The sequence below is a fragment of the Cydia fagiglandana genome, chromosome 6, assembly GCF_963556715.1.
Source record: "Cydia fagiglandana chromosome 6, ilCydFagi1.1, whole genome shotgun sequence".
Taxonomy (NCBI): domain Eukaryota; kingdom Metazoa; phylum Arthropoda; class Insecta; order Lepidoptera; family Tortricidae; genus Cydia; species Cydia fagiglandana.
The window spans coordinates 9,556,238-9,583,901 of record NC_085937.1 but is presented as its reverse complement, the minus strand read 5'-3'; the positions used below and the strand labels follow the sequence as shown (position 1 = coordinate 9,583,901).

Sequence of the window (27,664 nt, the reverse complement as noted above, 5' to 3'; positions counted from 1 at the left end):
AGGTGACAGCGGTGACAAAACAAACCTGGGTATTCCCCCAGTTGGCAAAGGCGGACGGCATTTATCCATACCCTTTGATTCAGCGACTGCTAATGGTGATTTAAGTGAGTATACCTTTAACACTACAAAAAATTATAAATTTTTTAAACATCATATTGGCCAGAAATATTTAGTGGTGTTTACTTTCAAATGAAACACCTTTAACTAAATGATACTTTGGTGTGGAGCCGCACAGTGGTTGCAGCCATTCATGTAATATTGCGTTTTAGTTAATACTCATGGGTACCATGGTATATCAAAAGTAAGGGTAAGGTAGAAGTACTAGTGCTCGACGCTGCACTAGTATTCGATATGGGTACTTTATGATGCCGCGGGTTCTTGTGACTCAAGAAAAAATAAATACATATACCTAAATAGGTACACTTGTACGCAATATAATAGCATTAATTTCGGGCTAATATCTAAGTAGGTAACCTACGTAGAGTAGGGTTTCCCATTTGTCACTTTCGCATTTACCTACCCTTGAACTCTATTCCATTAGCATACAGTTCATGAATGCAGTGAATAGCCTGTTTTTTTATACCCGTAAAGCCATATTACTAACTTCTTAAAAATCATCGACTAAATTACAAAGCAACGAATATTTATAGGTCATACATAGAATTAAATAAATTAGGCTATAATTATGCAACTCGAACACAACAATATATAGATAAAACTCAGTTGTATTAGCCGCTGCGTGAATCGGCGCAGTTTAGAAGGTATACGAGATGAAGTAATGTAGATAGAGATAGAGTTGTCAGTATATGTGGTCGGAGGATAATACGCGCGGAGTGGCGCTGAGTTTAAGCGAGAGGGGTGCGCGAGATGCGCCGCGCAGCCTCCGTCGTCCTCGCCTCTGTGGCGCCGCGTTCGGCGAGTCGCCGCGAACCGCGAGAGCTAGACGCCACGTCGCGGGTGCTCGTGGATGTAGGCTCCGTGCCGCTGATGCTGATGGCCTGGTGTAGGTGAGCGGCGCCGTGGAGGGCCCGCGAGCGCCGCGCGACCGACCGCCTTGGCGGTGCTACGGACCCATGCTCACTCACAGCCGCTCCGACGGCGATTTCCCCATTTACGCCAGAGGTGAGCGTATCCTCCGTATCTTATACGTGTTGTTGTCGTTGTGGTTCTAGATCACTAGATCTAATCACTAGATTAGGTTCACGCATGAACGAATCATTTCACTACATTTCATCTCGCGTCTCTTGTTTTATCGTCATGGTATTATGGTCGCTCCTTAAATTTTGTGATTATGTTTTCGACGAAACATGTATATATCTAAAACCATTTATGATTTATCGTATTTTAAGTAATACTAATACCTATCTTATTTAGGTGACTAAGAAAATCTTTACTCCTTAATCGGATAATTCAATTACTAGTGGCGTCAGTTGGTCGCGGACGGAGCCCCCGAGAGCTTTGCAAATCAATATTATAGCGTATCTGTGTTTACAGGCAGCGTGTTACGTTCAGAATGAATCTTCTCTACTACGGCCTAACGTAATGAATACACAAATAGGTGGTTGGTTCCCAAAACTGTTTGTTGTTCAGTTCTCATAGCTCACAATTTGTTTATGCATTACAGGCTTGGCCGTAAGCGTAAACCTTGAATTTAGGGTTGGTCGCGTATGTTACACGCTACGCAAGCTTTAAGCTTGGAGAGTATGGTTGGATTATTTTCTAGGGCAATATAGTGCCTATTTATAAATAAAGGCTGCACGCTTAATCTCCCAGTATCAGGCGGCTCATCCAACCAAGTTAACGCGGTGCAGTCGTTCGAGCATTTCATTAGCCCTTACCTACTGATATTTTTTTACTAACGAAATAAAAAAAGGGTTTTAAGCGCCACTTTAATCAAAGCTGCTAAATTATTTGTATGTATCGTACTAATTTGGAAATGCCATAGATATTATTTCCTTCATCTTAGTGGTGTTGTTTACCTTTGTTATACTTGCATAAACTAAAGTTTCCTATGGCCTAAGCCCTAATCTAAAGGTTAGCCACTGACTCCGATCATTTGCCTAGTCAGTTCCCAATCCCACATCTGGTGCATAATAAAGCGTGTTCCTTTAGTAGGTACATCTGTACGTGTACATAATAGGTCTATTATAGACATTACAGGGTGTCTTGGATATTTTGGATAGCGGAATTGGATTTAGCTGACAGAATTTTATATTAAGAATAGGTAATATATGTATACGTTTATGTAGGTACTTAAAGTAATAAATTATCTACCATTGATAGCCATCTCATTGCGAAATTTATTGCAGCGCTGAACATTCCTACGTCAAAAATAGGATGTCAGACTAAACCACATTACTAGAAATAGGAAGTTTATCAACTTGATATATTAATTGACCGTCTCCGTTTCAGCTTGGGTAAAAATGCTTTCGTATTTCGTGATGTGCTCCTCTACAGGTAGCAAATCCCAACCGAAATGACCTACAATAAAATAGCGCTCTATGAAGTTGAAATTATTTTATAATGTCCACTTTTCACAGTTTAGAAGCCCTTATTTCTAGAAACCACCCTGCTGATAACTTAGCAATTAGCTGACAAAAAAAACTTTGGAATGTGGTGCACAGACGGACATGGACATGACTAATATTCTGGGGTTACACACCCAAATTCGTTATACGGACAAGTCACGAATTACACATTAGTATAATTTAGTTTAATTTGTTTAAAAAATTCTTTACGTTGATCAGTATTATAAGTGTAACATTGTTTTTATTTGAGACGCAACTGTGAATGAGGTCAAAATTCCTTCGAGGAACCTAATTGGCCCAGATTGACGAATTAAACTTTCGTCTAACGATTGTTGATTTGCCCTTGTATTTTTTAAGAGGCGATTGCTAAACAAACTAACGGAACGCAGGCATTCTACAGAAAACAATTTGATAAGCAGTGCTGAAGTTTTATCACTCGCTATCTTATCTATTGGGACTGTTCTGGTTGTAATTCCTTAGTTATAATTCACGTTTCATTGTATTCGGACATTGCAATAGTCTAATGTTGTGTCTCAAACGTGTACTTAGCTGAGTGCTCTCGTCGTGTTGTGTCAACAGTGCCGTGTGTGATATGGATGACCTAGTCGTCAGCTCTAAGACGAGGCACCGACCCATTGATGACGATACTAGAAGCGACTCCGGAATTTTAGATACAAACCAAATACCCTGTAAGTGGAATCCTGAATTAACGCGCTCTTGTAGCGATAGCATTTTATCAGCTTATTCCAACTGCCATTCTAATCTTAGTAAACATAGTTGCATTTGTTCATTCAATTCGACCTATAAATTCTTGTTTATTTTGACATAGTAAAAAATAGTTTGCAAAGGTAGAAAGCGGTAGATTTGCTGTAGTTATTTATGCCTTTTTAGAACATCTTCACGGTGTCATAGTTTCGACACGTCACAGTCACTGCTCTGATTTTTATGCGTATTAAAAACGAAAGTAACTAAGTACCTAAGGTATGTACTTACTTGATCGCAAATGATATTCAGTTTTTATTTAAAACCAATAATATATTTTTGTATTATAGTGAAAGCGATTCACATTTCTTAGAACAACTTAAGTAGGCTTGTGTAAGATTACAAATTTAAATTATTTTTTACAATACCTAATCATCATTCATGAAAATCATGAAATATATAGTTGCTGTCTGTTCTTTAGTACCTACCTTTGTCATTAAATGAGTTGCTTTATGTGCTATCAGTATTTCAATAGCTATATCGACTATCTATCTATAGCGACTCTATCATAATTGGTCTAGAACATTTCACAGCAGTCCTGTTTTGCGTTCATGTTACTTAAAATATAACGCGGTTTGATTTTAATAAACTAATTAAATTATATGTAATAGGCTAGTTTCCTACTAGTCAAATCAGCTTCTTTTTTAGAACTGTCAAAACGATTTGCTTATATGGAATTTATATGAAAACGAATATAGTGACGTCACGGTCAACTCACGTACTTTTTATATTCCAATCCAAGTTATTAAATAGAAATTTTGCTTAAAAATAACTGATGTCTATGTTTTTCTAATAATTGTCTGGTGCTTTATTTCATGCACGGTGTGAAATCATTTATTTTAAGTAGAGGAAACATCCCTATTGCTGTAAAAGTTGTAGGTTTAGAATGTTTCGATACTTATTATAGACATTGAACCTATGTTCATTAGTAATCATACGAGGCCCATCAGGAACGCTACATTCATCACACAAAAAACGAATAGGTACTTATTACGAGTGCGTGGCCATAGCAACCCTTATAAACAACTGCCTAGCTATCACGCTTCATGAGATACAGCCTGGTGACAGACAGACAGACGGACAGCGGAGTCTTAGTAATAGGGTCCCGATAGTACTCTTTATTATACTGTGCTTTGGGTGCGGAACCCTAAAAACGATGAAAGCATTTTTTGGTCATGAATTGTCATCTTAGTTATGAAGTGACATCTTACTGAAATATGAGCATCGTAATCTTTGTTTCAACTCCAGCTTGCAAATTTTCAATTTTCATGAATTTGCACCAATTTTCATGAATCGCCTAGTACCGTCGTCTACATTGTTATCTGAAAATTTGTAGCAAGCTACTAACTATGAAAATATTTCGAGTACGTACATAGGTACGTCACGTACGCGGTTTCTTGTAGCTGCAGTGTGATTTACCTGAGGGGATTGCATTCGTGCAGTCAAATAGCGCGGGATTCTTGTACAGTGGGGCTGCATTTAATAATGTACACCTGCCCGGGCGGGGTGCGGTGTACCACAGACGAGTCAATAACAGACTGTCAATCCCCATACAAAATGCGATGCAGTCACAATCCTTTTGTAGGTGGAGCCATCAGGTGAGTGAGATCTCTAGGCCAAAGGTTTCTTATGTAGAAAACTGAGAGAGTTTAATGAGTTGGTGTGTCCTCACGGCACGACATTGGTATATGAAACTGAAAGGAACGCTAATACTAATATGTTACAATTGTTGAAAAATACAACTTGGCATAGAATTAGAGAGTGAACTGTGGAGACATTAAGTCACCCAGTATGTATTTATAATATTCTTGTCTCTGGATGCACTATTCACGCAGCACGCTGCACATGCACGGTCGGGTCGCCCGGCCGACGGGCTCGCCTGCTACCTGTCCCGTATCCAATTTAATCGATTTAAAGTGCCGGCGCCAACGCTAACCCATCGACGACATAAAAGTGCTCAAAATGCACATTAACCGTACCTAACCGCAAATGTCGTCATTAAAATTACCAGGTAATGATATACGTTACTACTGCATTGATCTCTATACTTTATTACCATGTCGTCCACCATAAATATTGAAGTGCCCTGAGCGCACAAATGAAGCAAAACGAAACACCGGCTTAGCCGGTGCATTCACGTGACGAAGGAGGCTCGCCACAGCCCGTCGCCGCCGCCGCCGAGGCGAGCGAACAACCGTCAAACAGGCGATGCATTGCAACATGCAGGAGCGCGAGGCGGGGCCCCACTCTGCCCCGCGACGCGGCCCGCACGCCAGTCCGCCGATGCGCGTCCCTCGCGACGCAGGCATGAGAGCCTCGTGATTATTGTCGCGCGTCCGCTTTGTTTGTGTTAGTGTTGTGGTGGTGACACTGAAGGATGTGTTCGGATATGGCCGCGCACAGTTGACATGTCGCTTAGCGCGCCGGCCCCGGTGGTGCTCGGCGGTAGGGCTGGCAGCCTCGACCAGCTCGATTTCCAAGAGCGCAGGCAGCTGATCGCCAGCTCCCTGTCCCTTACGGACTTCTTGCACGTCGGGGCGAAGGAAGTCGCTGCTGTTGCCGGTCAGTCCGCTTCCCTTACGCGCCTAGTCACATTCCTAACAATAGCCTTGCGAAACCAAAGGCTCATGCATGACATTTGGCCTCCAACATCAGTACACACAGTATGTGCGCCTGGCGCACTAACGTCATACGCTAATGAATAAGAACTCTAGTTGCTCAGTGCCTAATAGTTTTGTACAGATAAACCGTTTGACCTGCATTTAAAACTCGTTAAAATTAACAATGAACATGTTCTACCGTACCTACTCAGAATTCAATTTTTCAAACATGTACTTAATATTTTGTAGTAGCGCTGTGCCCCAAATTTTCAGCGCAGGCAGTGTAGGTATTAACTCGGTAATAGAGTTCTATGTGATAGTGAACTAAAGAGTAAACAATGTTATCTGCTTGTGTCTCATTACTCAATAATAGCTGCCTACTTTAGATAACGACTTCTAAGAATTTGGTATTGTGTAGAGCAAAATTACCATGCGAAAAGATGTCCCATTGTCGCTGTTTATGTATTGAGTACAACATATACCTAATTAAATGTATTATACAACTTTAGTTTGTTTCTGGCAGATCAGAGAATCAGCTGGGATTTCTTATCTGAATTGTGTACTTAACAAGCCCGTTCAGACATTCTATCTAGTTGAGAAAGGGCCCACGATAATGTTTTTTTTTTAATAATATCCTTAGATTACTTTAGAAAGGCATATTAAACGTTTCTAGAACGCGCATCAGGGCTATTTTTGAAGCAGTGTTTGCATTAACAAAAGTAAAATATTTAAAAAAACAGATCGCATTGTAAAATTGTAATCCGTTTTTGAAGAATTCGAAACTATTTTCTGACATAGGTAAGCGATGCTATATTGGTGCGTACATTTTGGCAATCTTTAGTTCATCAGCATCACAGTAACAGCACAATTATACAAAAGCATGAAATGACGTCATAAAAGCGGACCCTGAAGGAGTGGTGTCGCCGTATCAGATTATTCTCAAAGCTTCCTGGCTAACCAGTATACGTCAGAACCCTGGTAACGCATAGCCGTTACAGCTTTCAGGATCAAGTTATATCAAAGTCGAGCTCACAGCCGAGACAAATGTACTGTTGAATTAGGCAGCCGTCTGTCACCTGTCTCACACGAATCACATGATCGTAAACCCTAGTTTTCGCGTGACGGTATTTTGAACATTTACCTATGAGTTTAGCTAAGGAATAGCTTCAATAACTAATACATGTGCCACTGTTCAACAGTAAACACCATACAACTCAATTACTTTCGAAAGGATGGATCACCTTTAGCTCGTACCACAGAATAAATAATAGTACTAGGTACAGAAGACTCACTCTCTAACAAAACGCGTCTGTTACGATCAGCATATCTGTATATGGCCTCTAGGTGGCGAAAGCGCCGCGCGTGGCTTATGGCTTTCCCCAAAATTGGGGTGGAACGGATGTACTTTTAGCTACCTGTAGCAAAGCGACAAAATCGTGGCTCACACGCCTGCTCGTACAGAGCGGAGTTCTATTTTTGATATAAGTATACATATAATTGAAAAATTATGGTAGTAACTTTCGGAAACAGGAAACAGTAAAGTAAATATCGGTATTACCCGGATATTCTATAAATTATTATTAGTTATCATTTGTTTCTATTAATAAAACATTGCGCTGCCATCTGTTTCTAGATTACCAAACATGGTTAATGCGGATAACTGATCGACCTCAAGTTTGACTCGACAGTCATGCTAAAAGCTGCTTATGCTAAGGTCAAATTGTAGATAAAGGTCTTTGCTATTACCGTTTGTACATTTGTTGCATGACGAATACACTTATCGGATTCAATATTTTTTACTGGTATTCAGTGATATTACGAGCTAGCGGATCCAAAAACAGTACACTGAGAGAAAGGGATAACAAAAACACACTTAGAATTACAAAAATAAACTTAAGAGCGCTCTTACAAGAAAAGTCGAAATAATGCAAAATTGATGATACGAGTCGACGAAATTCAGGACTTTGTGCTCATTATTAGAAACAATGAGTACTTGTTCCAGTAAAAGCGTCTTCTTATCTTTTTAAATATCGTTGTAAATATTAGAAAAAGGACTTATTAAATTAGTAATGATTTTTTTTCTGATGGTCGTTTCCGAAAAACCCCGTGAAGTACTGAACGGCAAGCTCTTATTTGGAAATGTTGAGAAGTTTACTCTGCTAAACCTGGCTATTTTGTATTACTAATACCCTGTATTTTAGGCATATCAAACGATATTTTTCCTACATACCTTTGAGAAAGAGAAAATCAAAGTAAAACGAACTCAATTTTCTCTCCGAAACAAGTGTCAATTTCTACGAAAATCTACTTAATATCGAAGTCATTTTCATACTTAAGCAATCTGCAACGTTTGCTTATACTGTTGGTATACATTAGTGTTTATGAAATTCTACTATAATTTTTTGGCAATTTTTTGAAAACTAATCTATATTACCGATGACGCGCGCTCGCCAGCTCAGTGCCGCGGCAGAGCTTGTACAGGCAGGACGTGTGTCGGTCGGCTCCGCACATTTTCAACGGCGACGACGACGTTTTTTATCATTGTGTGCGGCAAGCGCCGTGTAAAACGCTACACTGTGTGCGTGTAAACCGCAACGAGAGACTTTGATCCTAGCACTGTTTTTATAGTATTATAATTTATAATGGTACAGTTTAATAAACTACCGGACATGATTAAAAATATTTGAAACGACCTGACATTCTATATGTATTTATTTGACTCAAGATAGTACTCAGGGTCTGATGATGGAGCCGGAAGGTGGTCACCGGTACCAATCAACCATGCAACTAAACCACTTCGTGTTTGGGCACGTTTGATTCGGCACAACAAGATCTTTGACTTAAGATAGTACTCAGGGTCTGATGATGGAGCCGGAAGGTGGTCACCAGTACCAGTCAACCATGCAACTAAACCACTTCGTGTTTAGGCTCGTTTTATTCGTCTCAACAAGATCTTTGACACAAGATAGTACTCAGGGTCTGATGATGGAGCCGGAAGGTGGTCACCGGTACCAATCAACCATGCAACTAAACCACTTCGTGTTTGGGCTCGTTTGATTCGTCTCAACAAGATCTTTGGCACAAGATAGTACTCAGGGTCTGATGATGGAGCCGGAAGGTGGTCACCAGTACCAATCAACCATGCAACTAAACCACTTCGTGTTTAGGCTCGTTTTATTCGTCTCAACAAGATCTTTGACACAAGATAGTACTCAGGGTCTGATGATGGAGCCGGAAGGTGGTCACCGGTACCAATCAACCATGCAACTAAACCACTTCGTGTTTAGGCTCGTTTTATTCGTCTTAACAAGATCTTTGACACAAAATAGTACTCAGGGTCTGATGATGGAGCCGGAAGGTGGTCACCAGTACCAATCATCCTTGCAACTAAACCACTTCGTGTTTAGGCTCGTTTTATTCGTCTCAACAAGATCTTTGACACAAGATAGTACTCAGGGTCTGATGATGGAGCCGGAAGGTGGTCACCGGTACTAATCAACCGTGCAACGAAACCACTTCGTGTTTAGGCTAGTTTTATTCGTCTCAACAAGATCTTTGACACAAGATAGTACTCAGGGTCTGATGATGGAGCCGGAAGGTGGTACCCGGTACCAATCAACCATGCAACTAAACCACTTCGTGTTTGGGCTCGTTTGATTAGTCTCAACAAGATCTTTGACACTGAAGATACACAAGGTTTGATTATGGAGCTGAAAGGTGGCCACGGGTACCAGTCTATCATGTAACTGAACCACTTCGTGTTTAGGCACGTTTTATTCATCTCAACAAGATCTTTGACACAAGATAGTACTCAGGATCTGATGATGGAGCTCGAAGGTGGCGACGGGTACCTGTCTATCATGCAGTGTTGGCATCAATCTGAACTAAATCAATCCGGATTGATCAATCGAATTGACGCGTCAATCCGAATTGATCAATCCGAATTGATCAATCCGAATTGATCAATTCGAATTGATTTAATTCTGATTGACGCGTCAATCCGATTGAATCAATTGGAATTAACGCATCAATCCTCAATTCGGATTAAATCAATTCTCAATCTAGATTAACCTAGGGTCCCTTTCCCTTCCCTAAGATTAGTTTTCAAAGGTGTCTTTTTTACGGACTTACTTACTGGACTTAAAGTCGATATCTGAGGTTCCCAGAGGTTCGAAAACATGTTCCTGGCCCCAATTTCACATCGGTGATGGGTGCGACGAATTGTAAAATCACTGTTGCTGACGTCACACGCATCCATGGGCTACGATTACCACTTACCATAGGGCGGGCCGTATTCCTGTTTGCCACCATCATTGTATTATTTAAAAAAAACTTTATTATATCGGAAAAAAAAACAGATATTTCTCCTGCGAAGTTTCTGACAATTCTCAAAGATTTAGAAGAACTGTAGGTAATTCTTGACAGGTAATGAGTTATATGTCGGAATTTCGTGACAATTGTAGTGTTTCTTGTGACAATTGTCATAAACTTAGCAAGAGAAATATCTGTTTTTTAACGATATCATAAAGTTTTTTTTAATAATACAATGATGGTGGCAAACAGGAATACGGCCCGCCCGATGGTAAGCGGTAACCGTAGCCCATGGATGCCTGTGACGTCAGCAACAGTGATTTTACAATTCGTCGCACCTGTCACGTTGGTGAAACAGGGGCCTGATGTCAGTATTGACTGATGTCCCTTTTAGGGACATTTTTCGAAATTGGCCAATTACGTTCATATTCGTAATCGATGTCGACCATAGGTCCCGAAAAATGTTTCTGACGTCAGTATTGAAGGATGTCCCTTCCATTTCGGGACATTTTTTTAAATTGATCGTTGGCACTTTGACACAAAGGTTCCGTAACATGTTTCCGACGGCAATACAAACGGAGTTTCCTTTTTTTTCTGGACATTTATGGGACATTTCTTCCAATTAACCGATTGCGTTCAAAATCGATATCTGAGGTGCCCAAAGGTTTCGAAACATGTTTCTGACGGCAATACCGAGAAATGACCTTTTTTCAGCAGGGTGGCGTAATGCAGGTAGTAAGTAAGTACGCGGCTAAAGTGTAGAATCTAAATATTGCCGTTGAAACCATATTTTGCACCTCAGATATCGATTTTGAATGCAATCAGTCACTTTCAAAGAGTGTCACTAAAATGTCCCAAAACAAGACACCTTTAAATATTGCAGTTGAAAAAATGTTTAGAAACCTCTGTTTACCTCAGATATCGATTTTAAACGCAATCGGGTAATTTCTAGAAATGTCCCAAAAAAGGACATCTCTCATATTTCACTCGGAAACAAGTTTCGAAACCTTTGGGCACCTCAGATATCGATTTTGAACGCTATCGGTTAATTTCAAGGAAAGTCCCGAAAATGTTCCAAAAAGGACATCCTTCATATAGCCGTCGGAAACATGTTTCGGGACCTTTGGTAAACTCAGACACCGCTTTTGATCGCATTTGGTCAGTTTCACAAAAATGGCCTAAATAAAAAGGACATTAGGTAGGTACATACAAAGTAATCGTCAATCCGAATTGACGATTGAGGATTGACCGATCAATTCGAATTAACGATTAGTAATCGTCAATCTTCAATCAGTAGATTTAGAATTAGTTTCGTCAATCGTCAATTCGAATTGATCGGTCGATTCTCAATCGTCAATCGTCAATTCGAATTGATTTTTTGCCAACACTGCTATCATGTAACTGAACCACTTCATGTTTGGGCTCGTTTGATTCGTCTCAACAAGACCTTGGACACAAGTTAGTACTCAGGGTCTGATGATGGAGCTGGACTGTGGCCACGGGTACCAGTCTACCATGTCACTGAACCACTTCGTGTTTGGGCTCGTTTGATTCGTCGCAACAAGATCTTTGACACAAGATACTACTCAGGGTCTGATGATGGAGCTCGAAGGTGGCGACGGGTACCAGTCTATCACATAACTGAACCACTTCGTGTTTGGTTTATCAGTTTTATCACCTAGTGTCAAAGATCTTGTTGAGACGAATCAAACGAGCCTAAACACGAAGTGGTTTAGTTACATGAGAGACTGGTACCCGTGGCCACCTTCCAGCTCCATCATCAGACCCTGTTAGGGCTTGCAATATCGGATGGTTTCCAATTCCGGAACTGATTTTCGATATTGGTTTCCAATTCCGGAATTCCGGAACTGGTTCCGGAATTAGGGATTATCATAATTTTATGAGACTTTTTTTGTAAAAAACAACAAAAAAATTGAAATTCTGATACTTTCCGTTTATTAAGTATTGTTTAAAATAAATTTAATTTGATGTACGTTTTTCCCTCCCCATATTTTACTACGAGTACGTCAAAAGGGTTACTTTTATGCATTCCTATGATACGGGCTATTTATTTGGGGAAACTATAGTTGCTAGCAAACCATTTCATGCATAATTTTATAAATTATAAAATAGTTAAATTTAACAGTTCCTACTCTTCCTAACCTAATAGGTAGTGGTGTTGTTTAAGAAGTTGAAGGTCTAAGTTTGGCTTTTTTCTTCCTAGTTCCTAATTATGATTCAGAATATCATATATTATGGTCCTTCTACAGGGTCCGAAATCGTTGATAGAGAAAACCTCTTTCTAAAAAAGTCCAAATATTATTAAATTTTAAATTCTAAAACTTCGCTTATGTAGGATTCAGATTAGTCTGACAATTCTAAGCAAGTAAATCGCTTTGCTATATTATTATTATGAGCCCATAATATTGTCCCACTGCAAACGGAAAAGTAAAATATATACTTACTATAGTTCACTAAATGACTAAGAGGCACGTAATAACGACAACAAACAACAGTATTAGTTGCTTTTTATTAGTTTCTTAACAATTTTCAATAATAAACGTATTAAAACCAAAATTTTCGATATTCAGTGGTATCAATTCCGGAATTGAAAATATATTCAGTGGTATCAATTCCGGAATTGTAATATCGGAAAATATGTCCGAGATTCCGGTATTTCGAAATTCCGGAATTCCGGAATGCAAGCCCTAGACCCTGTGAATCTTCAGTGTCAAAGATCTTGTTGAGACGAATCAAACGAGCCCAAACACGAAGTGGTTTAGTTACATGATAGACTGGTACCCGTGGCCACCTTCCAGCTCCATCATCAGACCCTGTGTATCTTCAGTTTCTTGTAACTTGTTTCTTGTAAATAAGCGAGTACCTATAATTTCTTTCGAGTAATATACGTTCATAAGTACGAGTACGGGGCTATTCATAAATTACGTCGTTTCAAATGGGAGGAGGGGGGGGGGGGTCTGGACATCGGATGATGGTAGCATGACGTACGAGGAAACAGAGTCATCCGAAGCATGATTTTTGGATGATTTGAGGGATGGGGGGTCAAAAATAGATGACGTAATTTATGAACAGCCCCTATGTACATTTGCACTGCATTTAGTATTTTCGTACTTACCAAATAACAGTTTTAGGACTTAATAAGTTAAGTACAGTTAGTGTTGTTATGGTTGATTTCAATATGCTTCGCGAAGGATCAAGAATGTTTAATCCATCATTGTAGTGCGAGTGTGGTAGAAGGGATCGGAATACTGAGCTCGCACGGCCTGCCGCAGCGCGTAAAATACCTAAACTCGCTCAACCCCGAAATGTAATAGCACTCTTAATCCGGGGACAAGGAGAGTCAACTAATAGGAACAAATTGACTTTTGCAATTTCTATTAGTTCTTGCAATTTCTATTATCTGTTTGTTGAAATTAGATTTAGGATTACTGAGCTGTTTGTAGAAATAAATAAACTTTACAGAAATAGTGAAACGTCTATAATTATTACTAAACTTTATTTTTTCCCCCAGTACAGAACTGTTTTTTAATTCCTGGTTTAGTTTACCAATGATTTTTCTCTCAGTGTATTCTTTCAAAAAGCATTAAGTCCTAGTGTTTGCGTGAGGGAGCCCTAGAGGGCAGGTGTCAATTTAATTTAACTAATTTCGCTTTTTGGGGCTCATCTTAATACTTCTGAAAAATGTGCTTTCATTTCGCATGTGTAAGAAAAAGGAATACCTTCCAAAGAGCCAAAATAGAGATGTTTACTATCTTATATACTTTTTAGAGATTATTTATTATCTTAGGTGGACCCATGGGATAGATTCTGTCTTGGGAAAACTTTAGGTTTATCTATTATACCAGCCATTGTCTAAGTGGGTTCCCCTAGGGTTCCGCGACACCCCTGCAGGGGTTTCGCAAGAATTTAGAACACTATGCTTTAGTCGCCGCGAAAATTTTTATGTAGGGTTAGGTTAAATTTTATGTACAATGTAGGGTTCCATCAAGTATTTCGCTTTCCAAAAGGGATCCTTCAAAAAAAAAAGATTGAGAACCGCTGTAGGTACTATACTACCTGCATATATATATTTATTTGGACTAGCAAACTAATTGGGTTAGAGTCACGCGTCTGAGCCTATATGACATGTAGGTAAGTGCATTTTATGTCACTATAAATTTAATTCATATTATAACTCTTTAATCCACACTATGGAATGTCCTACAGTCTGCATCGAACGTAACACGTTCCCTGTGCATGCATCATATGTGTAGCATTTTAGGAATACGTGCATGCACCACTAGTTAATGATGCACAACCCCATATAAACTTAAAGCATTGCCAAAATTTACACGTGTGAGCTAGGTCTTTTTTATTTGCATGCACATACTGGCTAATGAACCTTTTGATAAAAAACGTGTTGCACGTGAGGACTCAATTTCTGGTTCCTAGGTACACAGGGAACGTGGTAACATTATCTCATGACTTAAACTTAACAAAAAGAGATATATAGTCAGACCGTAAAAAGTCTGCAGCGATTTTGATAGCCCACGCAGTGAAAGTGTCATTTTAAACGTCAAACTTCTATGAAATTATGACGTATCTATAACACTTACACTGCGTGGGCTATCAAATCCGCTGCAGACTTTTATTGGTGCGACTTTATCTGTATTAGAGATGGGTCGAATATTCGGTAATTATTCGGTATTCGGCATATTTTTCAATGTTCGTATTCGGCCGAATAGTTCGGTTCGAAAGTTCTTTAAAGTTTAACCAGTAAATCGTCGCTGTTCATAGCTAGCTAATAGCTCCTCCCTATCTGAATTTCCAATTAGTCTCTTACGTTTTCCCACGTGCACACCATACTAGCTAACTACGCGAAAGTGAAAATACGGTTTTCCACCATTCATAACTTACAGCTTGTTTTATGTAGAGCTATGCTCCGTACTTTCACTATCTTCATCTTATCGTGTTGCAATTATAGAACGTACATTAATTAATGTAGAAATTAAAACATGACTTTATTATCATTATCTAAATATAGGTATTTGTATATAGGTACTCATACTCATAATCTTTATATAATTATTTTCAGTATTCCTTGATTTAATAAACGATTAAGAATTCCAGTTACATTATACCTTATATCTATATGTACTAGATGAGGATCCATATTTAATAAGCATCGCGTGAAGCGTTACAATGCAATGAAATGGCAGTTTCCCTGCCAACATTTTTGAGTGGGTATTTATTTACATAGTAATTACCACGTTTAAATGTAACGCATATCTTACCTAGAACCTTGCCGATTTGATTTGAGGCCTCCGATTCGGTGAAAGACATTGACAAAGCATTAAAGGACTTAATTTATAATTGACCAGACGTGTCAACGTATGTAGAGCAATGAAAATGGAGCACTTTTCATAGAAATTACCATTACTCTTGGGTAAATATTAAGCTTGAACTTTGACTTGAGCCGGAACATAACCAGCAAATGTAGGTTCTTATTGAAAATAAATTGTTGTTTACGAGTAGGTTATCTCGTGTAGTTATCTTGTAATGTAATGTTATTTATGTGCATTATTTTATTAACTCGTATTATTCACCTGATGATCTCATATTGATGATGGTTGTGTTCAATACCCACTTATGACAATACCGTTTTTTGTACCTCTACACCCAAGCCCATGTGCGAATGGAGTCGTCGACCTCTTACTTGTTATGGATCGATTAACGTTTCGTGATAATTATTATTTCGATAAAATTGGTGTCGTTCTCAGGCAATAACATTTTTTTCAGTTGTGAATAAAATAACGCTTTGCTGTTGTAAAGATGAAACTAAAAGTCGTTCCTATTGTCAAGCGAGCCAATGAAACGACACTGTTTAGTCTTGTATAAAAGATAATAAACATTACATTATTATCTTTTATATAAGACTTGTGTATGTTTGATTTTAAGCAGGTGTGGTATTAGCTTTGTTCTCGCTTAAGACTTAAGTGTACTCATACGCTACGAGAGGAGCATACTAATTATTACTGTTTAAATAATCTTGTTATGCAATAGGTATAGTACTTTACTATGAATCATAATGCACGTAGAACGCATTCTTCACTGTTATTACCAACTATAGGATCTACCTGTGCCCGATGTGAGGACGATTTTTTTAAGCGTATATTGCTATTACATCTACATAATATACCTACTCCTACTCGGAGGTATCCTTAATTTTTACTAATACATTTTCAAGTCTTCCTAGCGGTAAGAGCGTGCGACTTTCAATCCGGAGGTCGCGGGTTCAAATCCCGGCTCGTACCAATGAGTTTTTCGGAACTTATGTACGAAATATCATTTGATATTTGCCAGTCGCTTTTCGGTGAAGGAAAACATCGTGAGGAAACCGGACTAATCCCAATAAGCCTAGTTTCCCCTCTGGGTTGGAAGGTCAGATGGCAGTCGCTTTCGTAAAAACTAGTGCTTACGTCAAATCATGGGATTAGTTGTCACGCGGACCCCAGGCTCCCATGAGCCGTGGCAAAATGCCGGGATATCGCGAGGAAGAAGGAGGAGACATTTTCAAGTCTTAGGCAATACGAGTACCTAATCGTATCCTTAGTTTTTCCTAATACATTCTTCTTGCTCACCTTGTATCTATTTAGTTACGGCGCGACGGGTAGAACTTTTATGACCTTTTCGTATTCTTCTAGACGTACCTACTCTTCAAGAATAATAATAACAGCCAATTTAAAACTATTACAGTACTCTGTGTTACTTCTGAGAATTTGCATAATTAACATTATTTCCACTAGGTACTCTGTATTCAGGCATCGTATCTGTAGGCAGGCATCTTAACGTCTTAACATAACTTATGTAGAGCAAATGTCAACGCTCCCGGAACGTTTCTTCAAGCTAAACTTGAATCCAAGCCTGTAATGATAAGGATCTCGTCAATCGTTAAGAATAATTTGGTGGTACATTCGCACAATACGCCTATTGAGCCGTGATGGCACATGAATAGCGGTTTGTCGAGGACGACGCTGTTCATCAAACACTTGGTCTGACCAGTATAAGAGTGCTCTCTGACTAAATATAGTTGCTGTATCTCTTTAGATCAGGTTAAATTTAAGATGAAAAGCAGCTGAGATTTTTGTGAGCTGCCACAGTGAGCCGGTGCTGTCGCACCTACAAACAAAACAGTACAATGCTGATCTACGATTTAAGTATTGTGATTACGGATCTTGAGTTCAACTTACACTAGAAGATGTTTTGTGGACTGTCGGTGCTGCCTCATCGATCAAGCTCGCGTGGGCTGCGAGACATCTGCATGACTCATGTCTTATCTACGCAATTACGGGGTTTTGGTACCGTAACCTGCCTCTAAACGCGTCACCAACCTTCAACTTGGTATTACTACGAGTTTAACCCGTACGAGGCAGTTTATCAACATATCAAACTATGATAACGAGCCATATTATCGGTATTAGAAATAATGCGTGATAGGCATCGTGTTCCTAATGAGATAGTTTTCTAAATCGTCTAGTAATTTATTTATTTTGTTTATTCGTTTATTATACTACAGTTTATTCGTTTCAATTACTGTTAAATAGGTCCATTTAACACCGATGGCAAGGTCGAATGGTAGCATTAATTCTTTCATTCGTTCCACTTGCTACTGTACTGCTGTACTTAAACATTATTCGTAAAATTATGTATGTAAGGACTGTAAGGGATGAATTCTTTGTCCGACAAAGACTAGTAAGTGCTGACTGCTGCTGAGTATCGAGGTTAATCCAATGAGAATACTCGTAGGCCGTGTACCGATACTATTACGAAATTATACCGTGTACTCATGACGTGATGATTATTCCCGAGTGTGTTTAAAAAATTAACAATGTTATCAAATGGTTTGATCACCAGTCCAACACATTAATAACTTCCCGGATTCACAACTTAGTTATATCTTAATTGGTGATATACTACAAAAAAATTACATTAATACGATCCGTATAAGTGGTTACGGATTCCGTGTCCACTTATATTTTGCATTTTTTTTGTATGTTGTTAGTATTTAGTATGTTGTAGGATATTTTAGCGTATGCCTTTGCCTAATAGTTTTGTAATTATCGATTTAGTTTAGCGGATATCTGCGGTCTGGCATAGCTGCCCTGCGATGCCCTGAATTTGTTATCTTTAACATTGTAAGGTAAGGGCTTATATAAATCGATTTCAAAGGTCATTCATTAATGCCGAGCACAACGAGCACGCATACATATACGCAAAAGTAATAACAACAAGTAGGTACTGAGGTACGTTGTTAACTTATTTTCTTCTAACTTAATATTTCCTCATTGTTATAGATTTTGTATAACTTTCTTAACAGTATGTAGCTGATTATAAATAATACTCGCCTGTACAATATACATGTATAAGTACATAGAGACAAATGGAAGGTAGCTGGTACTTATAGCACAGGTTTATACCTAATTTAAGTACCAACGAAAGATCTCAGATAGATATACCTATGTAACATAACTTATGAAATTATGTATAGAATGTAACCTTTTGAGCTTAATAAACTTTATCTTATCTTATTACTCCACGATAATCCAAGTATATTTATTTAATAACACCGTAGAAGGCTGGATATTGAGAAGCGACGTTTATGTTTGACAATATAACTTCATTGCAAATTTGATTTTCGCAATCTGGCAAGAAAACAATTTTTAGTCTAACGTAAAAACTTTATAAGCCTTTTTTCCTGATACTGTTATGACAGTCCGATTGCCCAAAATATCTCCAACCGATCTGTTATTTAGTAGTAAATTGGTGGTAGTAAATTATCCAATCCAACTGCATATAATATTTTAGTCCCTGGGAAATACAAGGATTACAAGGTATAGTTATGCACGACTTGTTTTGTGACGCTCGTGGATCCTTTCTCTATAAGTCAATAATGTCACAATATTAGAGATTTGAGTGTAGGTATATGTAGACATGATTTGATTACAAATATGTATGTCAAAAGAGGACTAACCTACTTGCCCGGCGGGCCCCGTAAAACAAACATCTGGTTTTTATTTAGTCCTACAAACGTAACGGGGATATCCCTTCTTTTAATTGAACGGGTTTCTATCTAGTGTCTATCATTTTACAGATCAAACAATGAGTCCTTGATCGATTAGATTGTTTCGTTGCACACACGGTTGCTTGAGTTCGAAGCGTTCAACTCTTTTACCTGTCTCGAACCATCCGGGCATTTCGTGCAGGTAAAAAACTGGAATGGTCCCAAATATGGAAGTGCTTCCCTCGCTGCGGGTGTACACTGTTTGAACCTTTCTTATTTTATTTGAAACATGATGGAATGACACCGTAAATACACTTGTCCGTGTTTTTACTGGCGGTTATGATGAGAGTCAAATTTCCTAGGGGAATATAAAAAACACAATTTCTTTTAAATTGGAAGGGTTTTACGAAAAAAACTGTAATTCTTTATATAAGGAGTCCAAGGATCATCTAACGCTGGGACGAAAACTGTGCACTTCGGTGTAAGACTGAAGATGTTGCTTGAATATTAAATAAGTAATTGAACCGTGTTTTGTTTTATGCATGACCTGACCCTAAACTTTCGTCGGTTTATCCTGTTTCATCTGTGATTTCAACAAACAACTTTTCAGTTTTGATATTTCGTTTCGTACTCATTATACTAATTTATAAATTATAAATCAACGTCTCCAAACTTTATATATAGAATTGTAGGTACTATAGGTAATGTTAAAGTTTTCTCTTTTGTATGTTCCCGTTGTTATTTTGATGGGTACAGACAGCCTTTGACAATAGGCTCTCGACATAATGGGGCCATTTATTCTGTCAATGTAGGCATGTATGAGGAGGTATATGGTACGTAGGCGTTGTAGGTGTTGCCATGACATGAGGTGTTGACGAGCGCCAGCTTTTAGATTTTTAAATTGTTAATGACACTGATCTTAGATGGACTAATTACCTACCTAACCCTTATAACTAAGAACAGCTCTAAAAAGTAATGATATAAATGCATTTGAATTTGTATTTCATATTGCGCTTCATTGTTTCGTAATTTGGAAAAATATTGCACGTAGAAGATAATATTTAAGTAATTATTTTACTGTAGTTAAGGTACATATAATTTTGGTAATACATAGTTAATTACAAAACGAATCTACTATGCGAATATGCAAGGACAGCGCTCTTTTCAAGCATGTTGGAGTTTAATCGATAAAATTGCGTTCTTTTTATTAGGTACTTAGGTCGTTAAGTAGATACCATGCTTAAATGTCATTGGAAATGTACACTTTATCAATATCATTCATTCATGCTTTTTTTCACATTTATAGAATTGTAGTGTTAGATTTTAACAATTTTGCCGGTATATAACAAGCATACAACAACGTGCCTACATAGTACAAGCATAGTACATTAGTGTAGTAAATAAACAAATTGTACAAGCTTTGCTTAGTTTGGGGCTAGGTTGATTTGTGTAAAATGCCCCTAATATTTATTTATTTATTTTTATTTATATACTAATGTTCCAAATAACTATTACATCTATTTAAAGTCGTTCTCTAAATAGATGATTTTTTCGCTATTTTCAACCATTTAAAATACCGAAAAAGACATCGCGTTATTTATTGAAGGGAGCGAATAAAGAAGTGGGATTTCCGTAGAAATAAAAATACAAATTAATTCGTTAACTGTGGTTCATTACTTTAATTCAAAGTCTGCTTTAAAGTATCTACCTAATAATTAGGTTAAAAGGTAAAACATTTATAGGGTCTGTGCGGAAAGAAAAGATTCGTCGAATGTATGGCCTCCCCTACATTTCACGACTCTTCTCTTTCCGCACAGTCTCTAATACGCTTTGGTAGCGGTAAAGAATGTAATTACACCTTATGGGATGGGTAACGATTTTTTTATTGTACTATGTAGTGGACCAACTGGAAAAGTTTGCCTAACGTGAACGTTATTGATGTATACGGCCAGAACGGTATTAGTGCCATAGTTAATTAATTTTTCAAAACAATTTAATTTGTCATTAAAGTTCCTGCAAACTTCCATTATCTAGCATTTAATTTATTGCACAATAAAATAAGTATAATTTTAATGACGACACGTAGACATTTGTATTATAAATAACTAATAGACGATCAAAGTATAGAAACTTGACCATATTAAAAATGTCTTCTGCTATTGCTTGCAGCCAAGAAACAAAATGGCACAACAGTGCGCACCAACAGCCTGGGGTCGGGCGCGCGAACGCCGCCGGTGGAGCGGACCAAGTCCAAGTTCTCGGCCCTCGGTAGGCTCTTCAAACCTTGGAAGTGGAAACGGAAAAAGAAGTCGGAGAAGTTTGAAGCAGCCTCTAGAAGTAAGTTGATATTTTATATATGTGGAAGCTTGTAATTTTCATCTAGTAGATAAGTCTTTTAAGTAGATTAACCTATGTATATTAGGCAGTAAGCATCCCGAATAAAATATTGCAATGTTATTAAATACAGTAACAGGAAGGTCTGCTAGTGTGGACCAGCCAGGGGTCGGAAACCGGTAATTTCTCCGTACAAAAATACCGGGATTATTACGTTCTTCTTCAATTCTTTGGTTTATTATTTAATTTTTAATGGGACAATGTAATAATACGAAGTTGTTGCCTAAACACATGATTCAGTCGTAGGACTGAATCGTGTAAAGAGCATAAAATAAATCAAAATATTGGGCTATTTCGGGATTTTAACAAAATACCGGTTCCGAGCCCTGGGACCAGCAGACTAGGATAATCGCCAGTATTGGTAGAGTAGATCAAGTCGAGATTCTTGGCGCTTGGTAACGTAAGCTGCATTCAACCTTGGTAACGCATTTGTATGAAAACTCGAAAATGGGGCTATTCATAAATTACGACATTTCGGAATGGGGGGGGGGTCTGAACATCGGATGATGGTAGTATGACGTAGGAGGAAACGGGGTCATTCGAAGCATGATTTTTGGATGATTTTAGGAGGGGGGGGCGGGCAAAATCGTCAAAAATAGATGACGTAATTTGTGAACAGCCCCTATGGGTGGTTTATTTATCTATACTCACTGAATCATTAACCATGGGAATGGGTGTGCGGCTCAGGAATTATTTTTCATAGCCATTATTTAGTTCCATATTAAATTTAAAACTTCGTGATTTAATACAATGAAATAAAATAAGTAATAGCCGTTTCAGCTAGCCACTGCTATTAAAATTTATAATAGCACACTGACAAAAACGTTATGGCGAAGGCAAACACAGTTTTCCTCGTCTTTAACTTGACAAAATAATTATTACTTCTACTTCTACGGCTTAAAATCATGGATTGTATGATGAATAACGCTAATTATTTTAGAGATTAGACTTTGTTACTAATTGTGACGTTTCTTCTTTGCAGCTTTAGAAAGGAAGATATCCGTCCGAGCAAATAGAGATGAGCTGGTGCAGAAAGGGATCCTCCTGCCGGAGAGTCCCTGCGCGCCGGTCCCCGAAGCTAGTAAGCATACTCTATTTATTTTTGATTTGAAAAATAACGAATTATCAACTGTTATAATATAAGGAATAAGAGTCGATGAACATTTTTCTGTTGCTCTTTGCTATGGCATTGTCTTCGGGGGTCTAGTGTTTTCCCTACGTCAAAGACGTTCACAGACGCGCACGGTTACTGTGTCATAATATTTACCTTCGTTTTAGTTTAGGATGGCGCTTGTTTAAGGTATTATAATAGGCGTGGCTAAATTTATATCTAGATTTTTGCTAAAGGAATCTTCTTTTCCCTGCCCTTGTCCCACGTTATGTGGGGTCGGCACAACATGTTTTGCTCTTCCATTCTCCTCTGTCTTTCGTCACCTCAGCACTCACTACTTTCTTTCTCATATCCTCTCTCACACAATCCATCCATCGTTTATTGGGGTCTACCATCCGCTCTCCGTCCATCAACATTCATCCCTAACATTCTTTTGCCTATATGGCATCCATCCTTCCTCATTACATGCCCATACCACGCTTTGCTGTTGATTGAGAAAACCCATTACCAATATTCATACGATATGCACTCGAAACTCGAATAGTCTTAACTGTCAAAGATATTTGCGTGGACGTTTCTTATGTCATTCGTCAACACTTTTACTGTTAACATCACTTCCTACATTTTCTACAGTGAGACATGCATGGTAGATGGTATTTAACGCAGCGGTATGTGTCAGTAGACATTGTTTTTCTTCAAAACATGAATTCGTTTAAAGTAATTGATTAAACGCACTCACGCATCACATTACATAAAGGCGTATTTTGTCAATTATCACGATCACGACTGCACGAGTGCTCGTTTCTCGATGTGCAACTAAAAAAAAGCATTCTATTATTATGTCAAACAAAGTTTGAAAGTTGTTAAATCGTAAGGTAGAGCAGGGTTTCTGAAGTGTAAGACTTTAATTTTATTCCCGGGATATTTTCTCACTGTACTCAAAAATTAACGTATAACCTCGACCAGCCCAAACATTTTTAAGGAATAATTCTGTCCAATGTGCTCAAGCGAGGGAACAAAAGTAACATAATTTGTTAAGGTTTGGACCTACAGCCACGTACGTATTGTCAGCACCCCCTTTCACATCGATATTGGCTCCATTAACCTTATTTCAATTCTATAGTGTAAATATGCTGACAAAAATGTGGTGTCTGGTAGAGGTCGATTCACAAAAGCTTGCACGAAGGGTATGTACATTCCGTTCATCGTATGAGTGACACTTGTAGCGGTATACAGTGAGAGCCACCATTTTATTGGTTAACGTGGTACACTTCATTCATTAATTCCAGCTCTTGTGTATTTTGGGTGCCAATCTCCATCAATGCGGATTTTGTTTATTTTATTTATTTATTTTATTATAATTGCTTACGTATAGGTATTCAGGTCTTCAAGTAATAATCGTTTCAATACATGTTACCCATATTATAGGCCCATAGGGGGCAGCATAGGAGCCGTCAGATTTTTGGCGCGAAGCGTAAATGTGTCGGTCATGCTTCCGATGTAGTCCACAAGATGGCAGAACCTACTATGCACAAGGAAAAACGTACCCACGAAAACGGTAGATGGTAGCACTTGCTTTGGCAATGTACATGTGCACATATGTTTTCGATTCAGGTCACAAGATGGCAGACCCTCCAACGCGCACGGTCGCTATCGGGTGTGGCCATAGTCTAATAAAACATTGTCTTCTCTTCCCAGAGTGACACAAGCCTACGTCACAATAACATGGCCGCTATATATAGCGCTATCGCATATTATCTTATAGCGCTGTCGCATGATGACGTAGGCTTGTGTCAGTCAGGTGACCTAGAAAAGGCGGGAAGAGAGTACCAGGCGGAGTATATTGTTATACCATGGGTGTGGCAATGACAGACATTTTAACCCATCTTTTAGCCGCCTACATATTAAAAGTTTCCAAGACATATTAAATTTTGATTCTGTAAAATTAAATTCTGTAGGCAGTGTTCAATCCCACGTTGTAACGTGCGATTATTCCGCAGATGAAGACTCCCCCACATACGAGGAGGCGGCGCGCGGCGAGCAGACGGCCATGGACCGCGGCATCAGCAACGCGCACGCGGCGCTGCAGGCGCAGCTGGCGTCGCAGCTGCAGCACCAGCAGGCCGCGCTCGCCAGCGCGCTCGCCGCCGCCGCCGCGCACCACTCCATACACAACAACAACATAGGTCAGTCCCGCATGTTATCTAAGTTTACAATTGTAGAAGAGACGTTATGTCTAACCCTCCTTATTCGTAACACTTTACGGGCCTGATTTAGTTAAATTATGTTTTCTTCCTTTCTTACAAATACATAATTCAAAATGACAGATAATGTAGTTTGTCATTATTTATCATTTTGACTTATGTATTTGTAAGAAAGGATTAGCTAATTGAGGCTTATGTTTATTATGAATGAGGGAGAGTTGAAATAGGCGCTGTGTTATGATTACTGGAAAATTGGGTCTTTTGGCGTCGTTCACATCTTTTACAATCAATGAAGTTAGACGAGAACACTGGCAGTCAGCGAATTTATAAAATCGGAATGTTTTATGTAACTGTAGAGACCTCGGATCCACTACCAACGCTCCAGGGCCATTATGGATCGTAAAGCGGCGTTCCAAATTTGAATCGTTCTGCTGCTATCAGCCTAAATTAGTGTGCTGTGTTAACTGCGATCAGGTGGAACTGGTGACCGCGTTGTGGTTACCGACCTCTTAAGTAATAGGTAATTGTTGAATCCAAACATGAAACTTGGCATCATGACAAAATAGAGCAAAGACTGTTGTGGGTCATTGAGCTAAAGAAGCGGTAGTAGTAGATTACTTTTAAAAGTTTACAAACATCGCTCGGGGCACCACGGGTTGGTACGGAAATGTACAATTCCCTTCATAAATAATTGCATGGAACAATTCATAAATATCATTGTTGTTTTGTAATGTGTGGTGTAAGTACAAATCACATAAAATACAACACATATGAAAACAACCAATGATATTCATTAAATGATTCACTCAGTTTCTCGCATTCTAATACCTATTATAAAGTTTCCCTCATAACTGCCATAATACGCTGTGATGAACCAGATCACGAGTTCTTAAAAATATATCAATCTTGTTTATGTTTACTGATAATTATACTTAATAATATCTACTCATCGTGTGTGCATTCACTCATAATAATCAGTACTTAAATATTAATATAAGGATTAATCCTGGAATGGATTTAATCCGCGTCGCATTGAAACTTAGTAAATCAGTGCAAATTAATTAAAATTATTTTGGCTGGTATTCTGTTATCGGTTAGCAATTAGTTAATCTCATTCAATAGCGCGCAATAGATAGTGCGGCGTGGGTACTCGCGTTTCATTAACGATGCCATTGTGTGACATTGTGAAGTATACTTAGTAGCTATAGACCACTCGTTAGTATGCTGTCGTAGGATGTATGAGCAACGTACAAACAACATGTAACAATTAACTTCTGTGCTGTGGCTTTAACTACATTTTTTTTTCATTGTCAAACAGTATGGTGTTTCAGCAACGCCTTCCTCTAATATCTTCTATTTCACTAATAATAGTAATATTTTATTCTGGTAGTTGATAGACTAGTTACTAGTAATATATAATATATATAATTAATCGAATATTCGGCCCATCTACTAGTCACTAGTAGATGGGCCGAATATTCGATTAATTATTCAGTATTCGACATATTCGGCAAGTTTTGCAAAGTTCGACCGAATTATTTTCCCGTTATCATTAGAAAAAATTACGAAATCCGTCCTGTTCCCGTAGGATGTTTTTGCCAAATATGGACAGTGCAGAGATGCGATTAATCTTTACGTTTCCAAATGGTTTATTAGAATGATACAGATGAACCGAATAATTCGGCCAAATGTCCGGTAAGATCATAATCGATCATTCGGCCGAATATTCGTATTCGCCAAACTCCATTATGGTGTTTAAATAAGCCTGGTTTACACCAAACTAAACCGTAATAAAGGCCTTTATCTCCCCATAAACCTTTACCAAATACTCAATCCCCTCCCATTTCGCACAAGGGTTAAGCTGTAAATGTCCAACGTGTCATTTCGACAGCGCACAAGGGATGCTCATTATTTATTCCACTCCGACTAGCAAAAAATGAATTCTTTTTGGGGCAAAATTATACACCGTGATGCGCAATTTGCCATGACCGTGCTAACCGTCTCGTTTACATTAATTGAATTAACTAAGTACTAATTAGTCCCAAAGCTTTCCTAATTAAAAAGGCTGAAGTAATTTCAGCTCATGCCTTGCAAATGAACGCTCAACTAGGTTAGTGCTAGTGATTATTAAGTAGCAAATGTTGGACGCGCATTGATGAGTGGCTATTTGGCGCGTGCTGGGAATTAGCGACATCCTGGCCAGAGTTGATTGGAACAGTAATCTATCTTTGAATACGGCTAAATGCGCGTTCGCAAAAAGAAGTGCATAGTTTGCCTGGATAGGTTACTGTCATAGTCTCTATGCTGTGTCCTGACAGGACGCCGGACGAGCATTCACCTCTAGCCAGCCACTCGGGATGCAAAAGTAACGCTATTTATGACGTCACTATAAGCATAGTTAACCCTCAATACGCGTCATAAGCGTTTAAAAAGTCACGCTAGTAAAGCAAAAAAGTACGCGTTAGACAACAATGGGAACTTTTCTTGACGACGTAAAAGTTCGAACAATGTGTTATAAATAGATGACAATGACATTGTGTATTTATAAACTGTATAATCTCTCATCAGTTTTAGTAACTAGTTTATCTATTTCAAAAGTTTGTGTGTTAGCCGGTGAAACACGATAAGTCTCACCGCAATATCAGCGGTTTATTCATGACTGAACCCGGGAACGATCGTACACAATGGAGGCA

General features: G+C 38.6%; 1 protein-coding gene across 9 annotated transcripts in view; it reads left to right on the top strand.

Moving 5' to 3' along the window:
- Positions 1-27,664, top strand: part of LOC134665130 (phosphatase and actin regulator 4) — a 74,610-nt gene that overhangs the window by 9,125 nt on the left and 37,821 nt on the right. For 5 of the 9 annotated variants that reach the window (XM_063521961.1, XM_063521964.1, XM_063521963.1 and 2 more), the window contains exons 2-5: positions 3-104; positions 21,432-21,599; positions 22,639-22,737; positions 24,768-24,953. In XM_063521961.1, the coding sequence (XP_063378031.1) occupies positions 3-104; positions 21,432-21,599; positions 22,639-22,737; positions 24,768-24,953 (555 nt within the window). Of the gene's footprint in view, positions 1-2; positions 105-999; positions 1,123-3,077; positions 3,218-5,568; positions 5,853-21,431; positions 21,600-22,638; positions 22,738-24,767; positions 24,954-27,664 lie in introns of those variants that run through there. The other 4 variants (XM_063521969.1, XM_063521966.1, XM_063521965.1 and 1 more) reach the window with 4 other exon arrangements.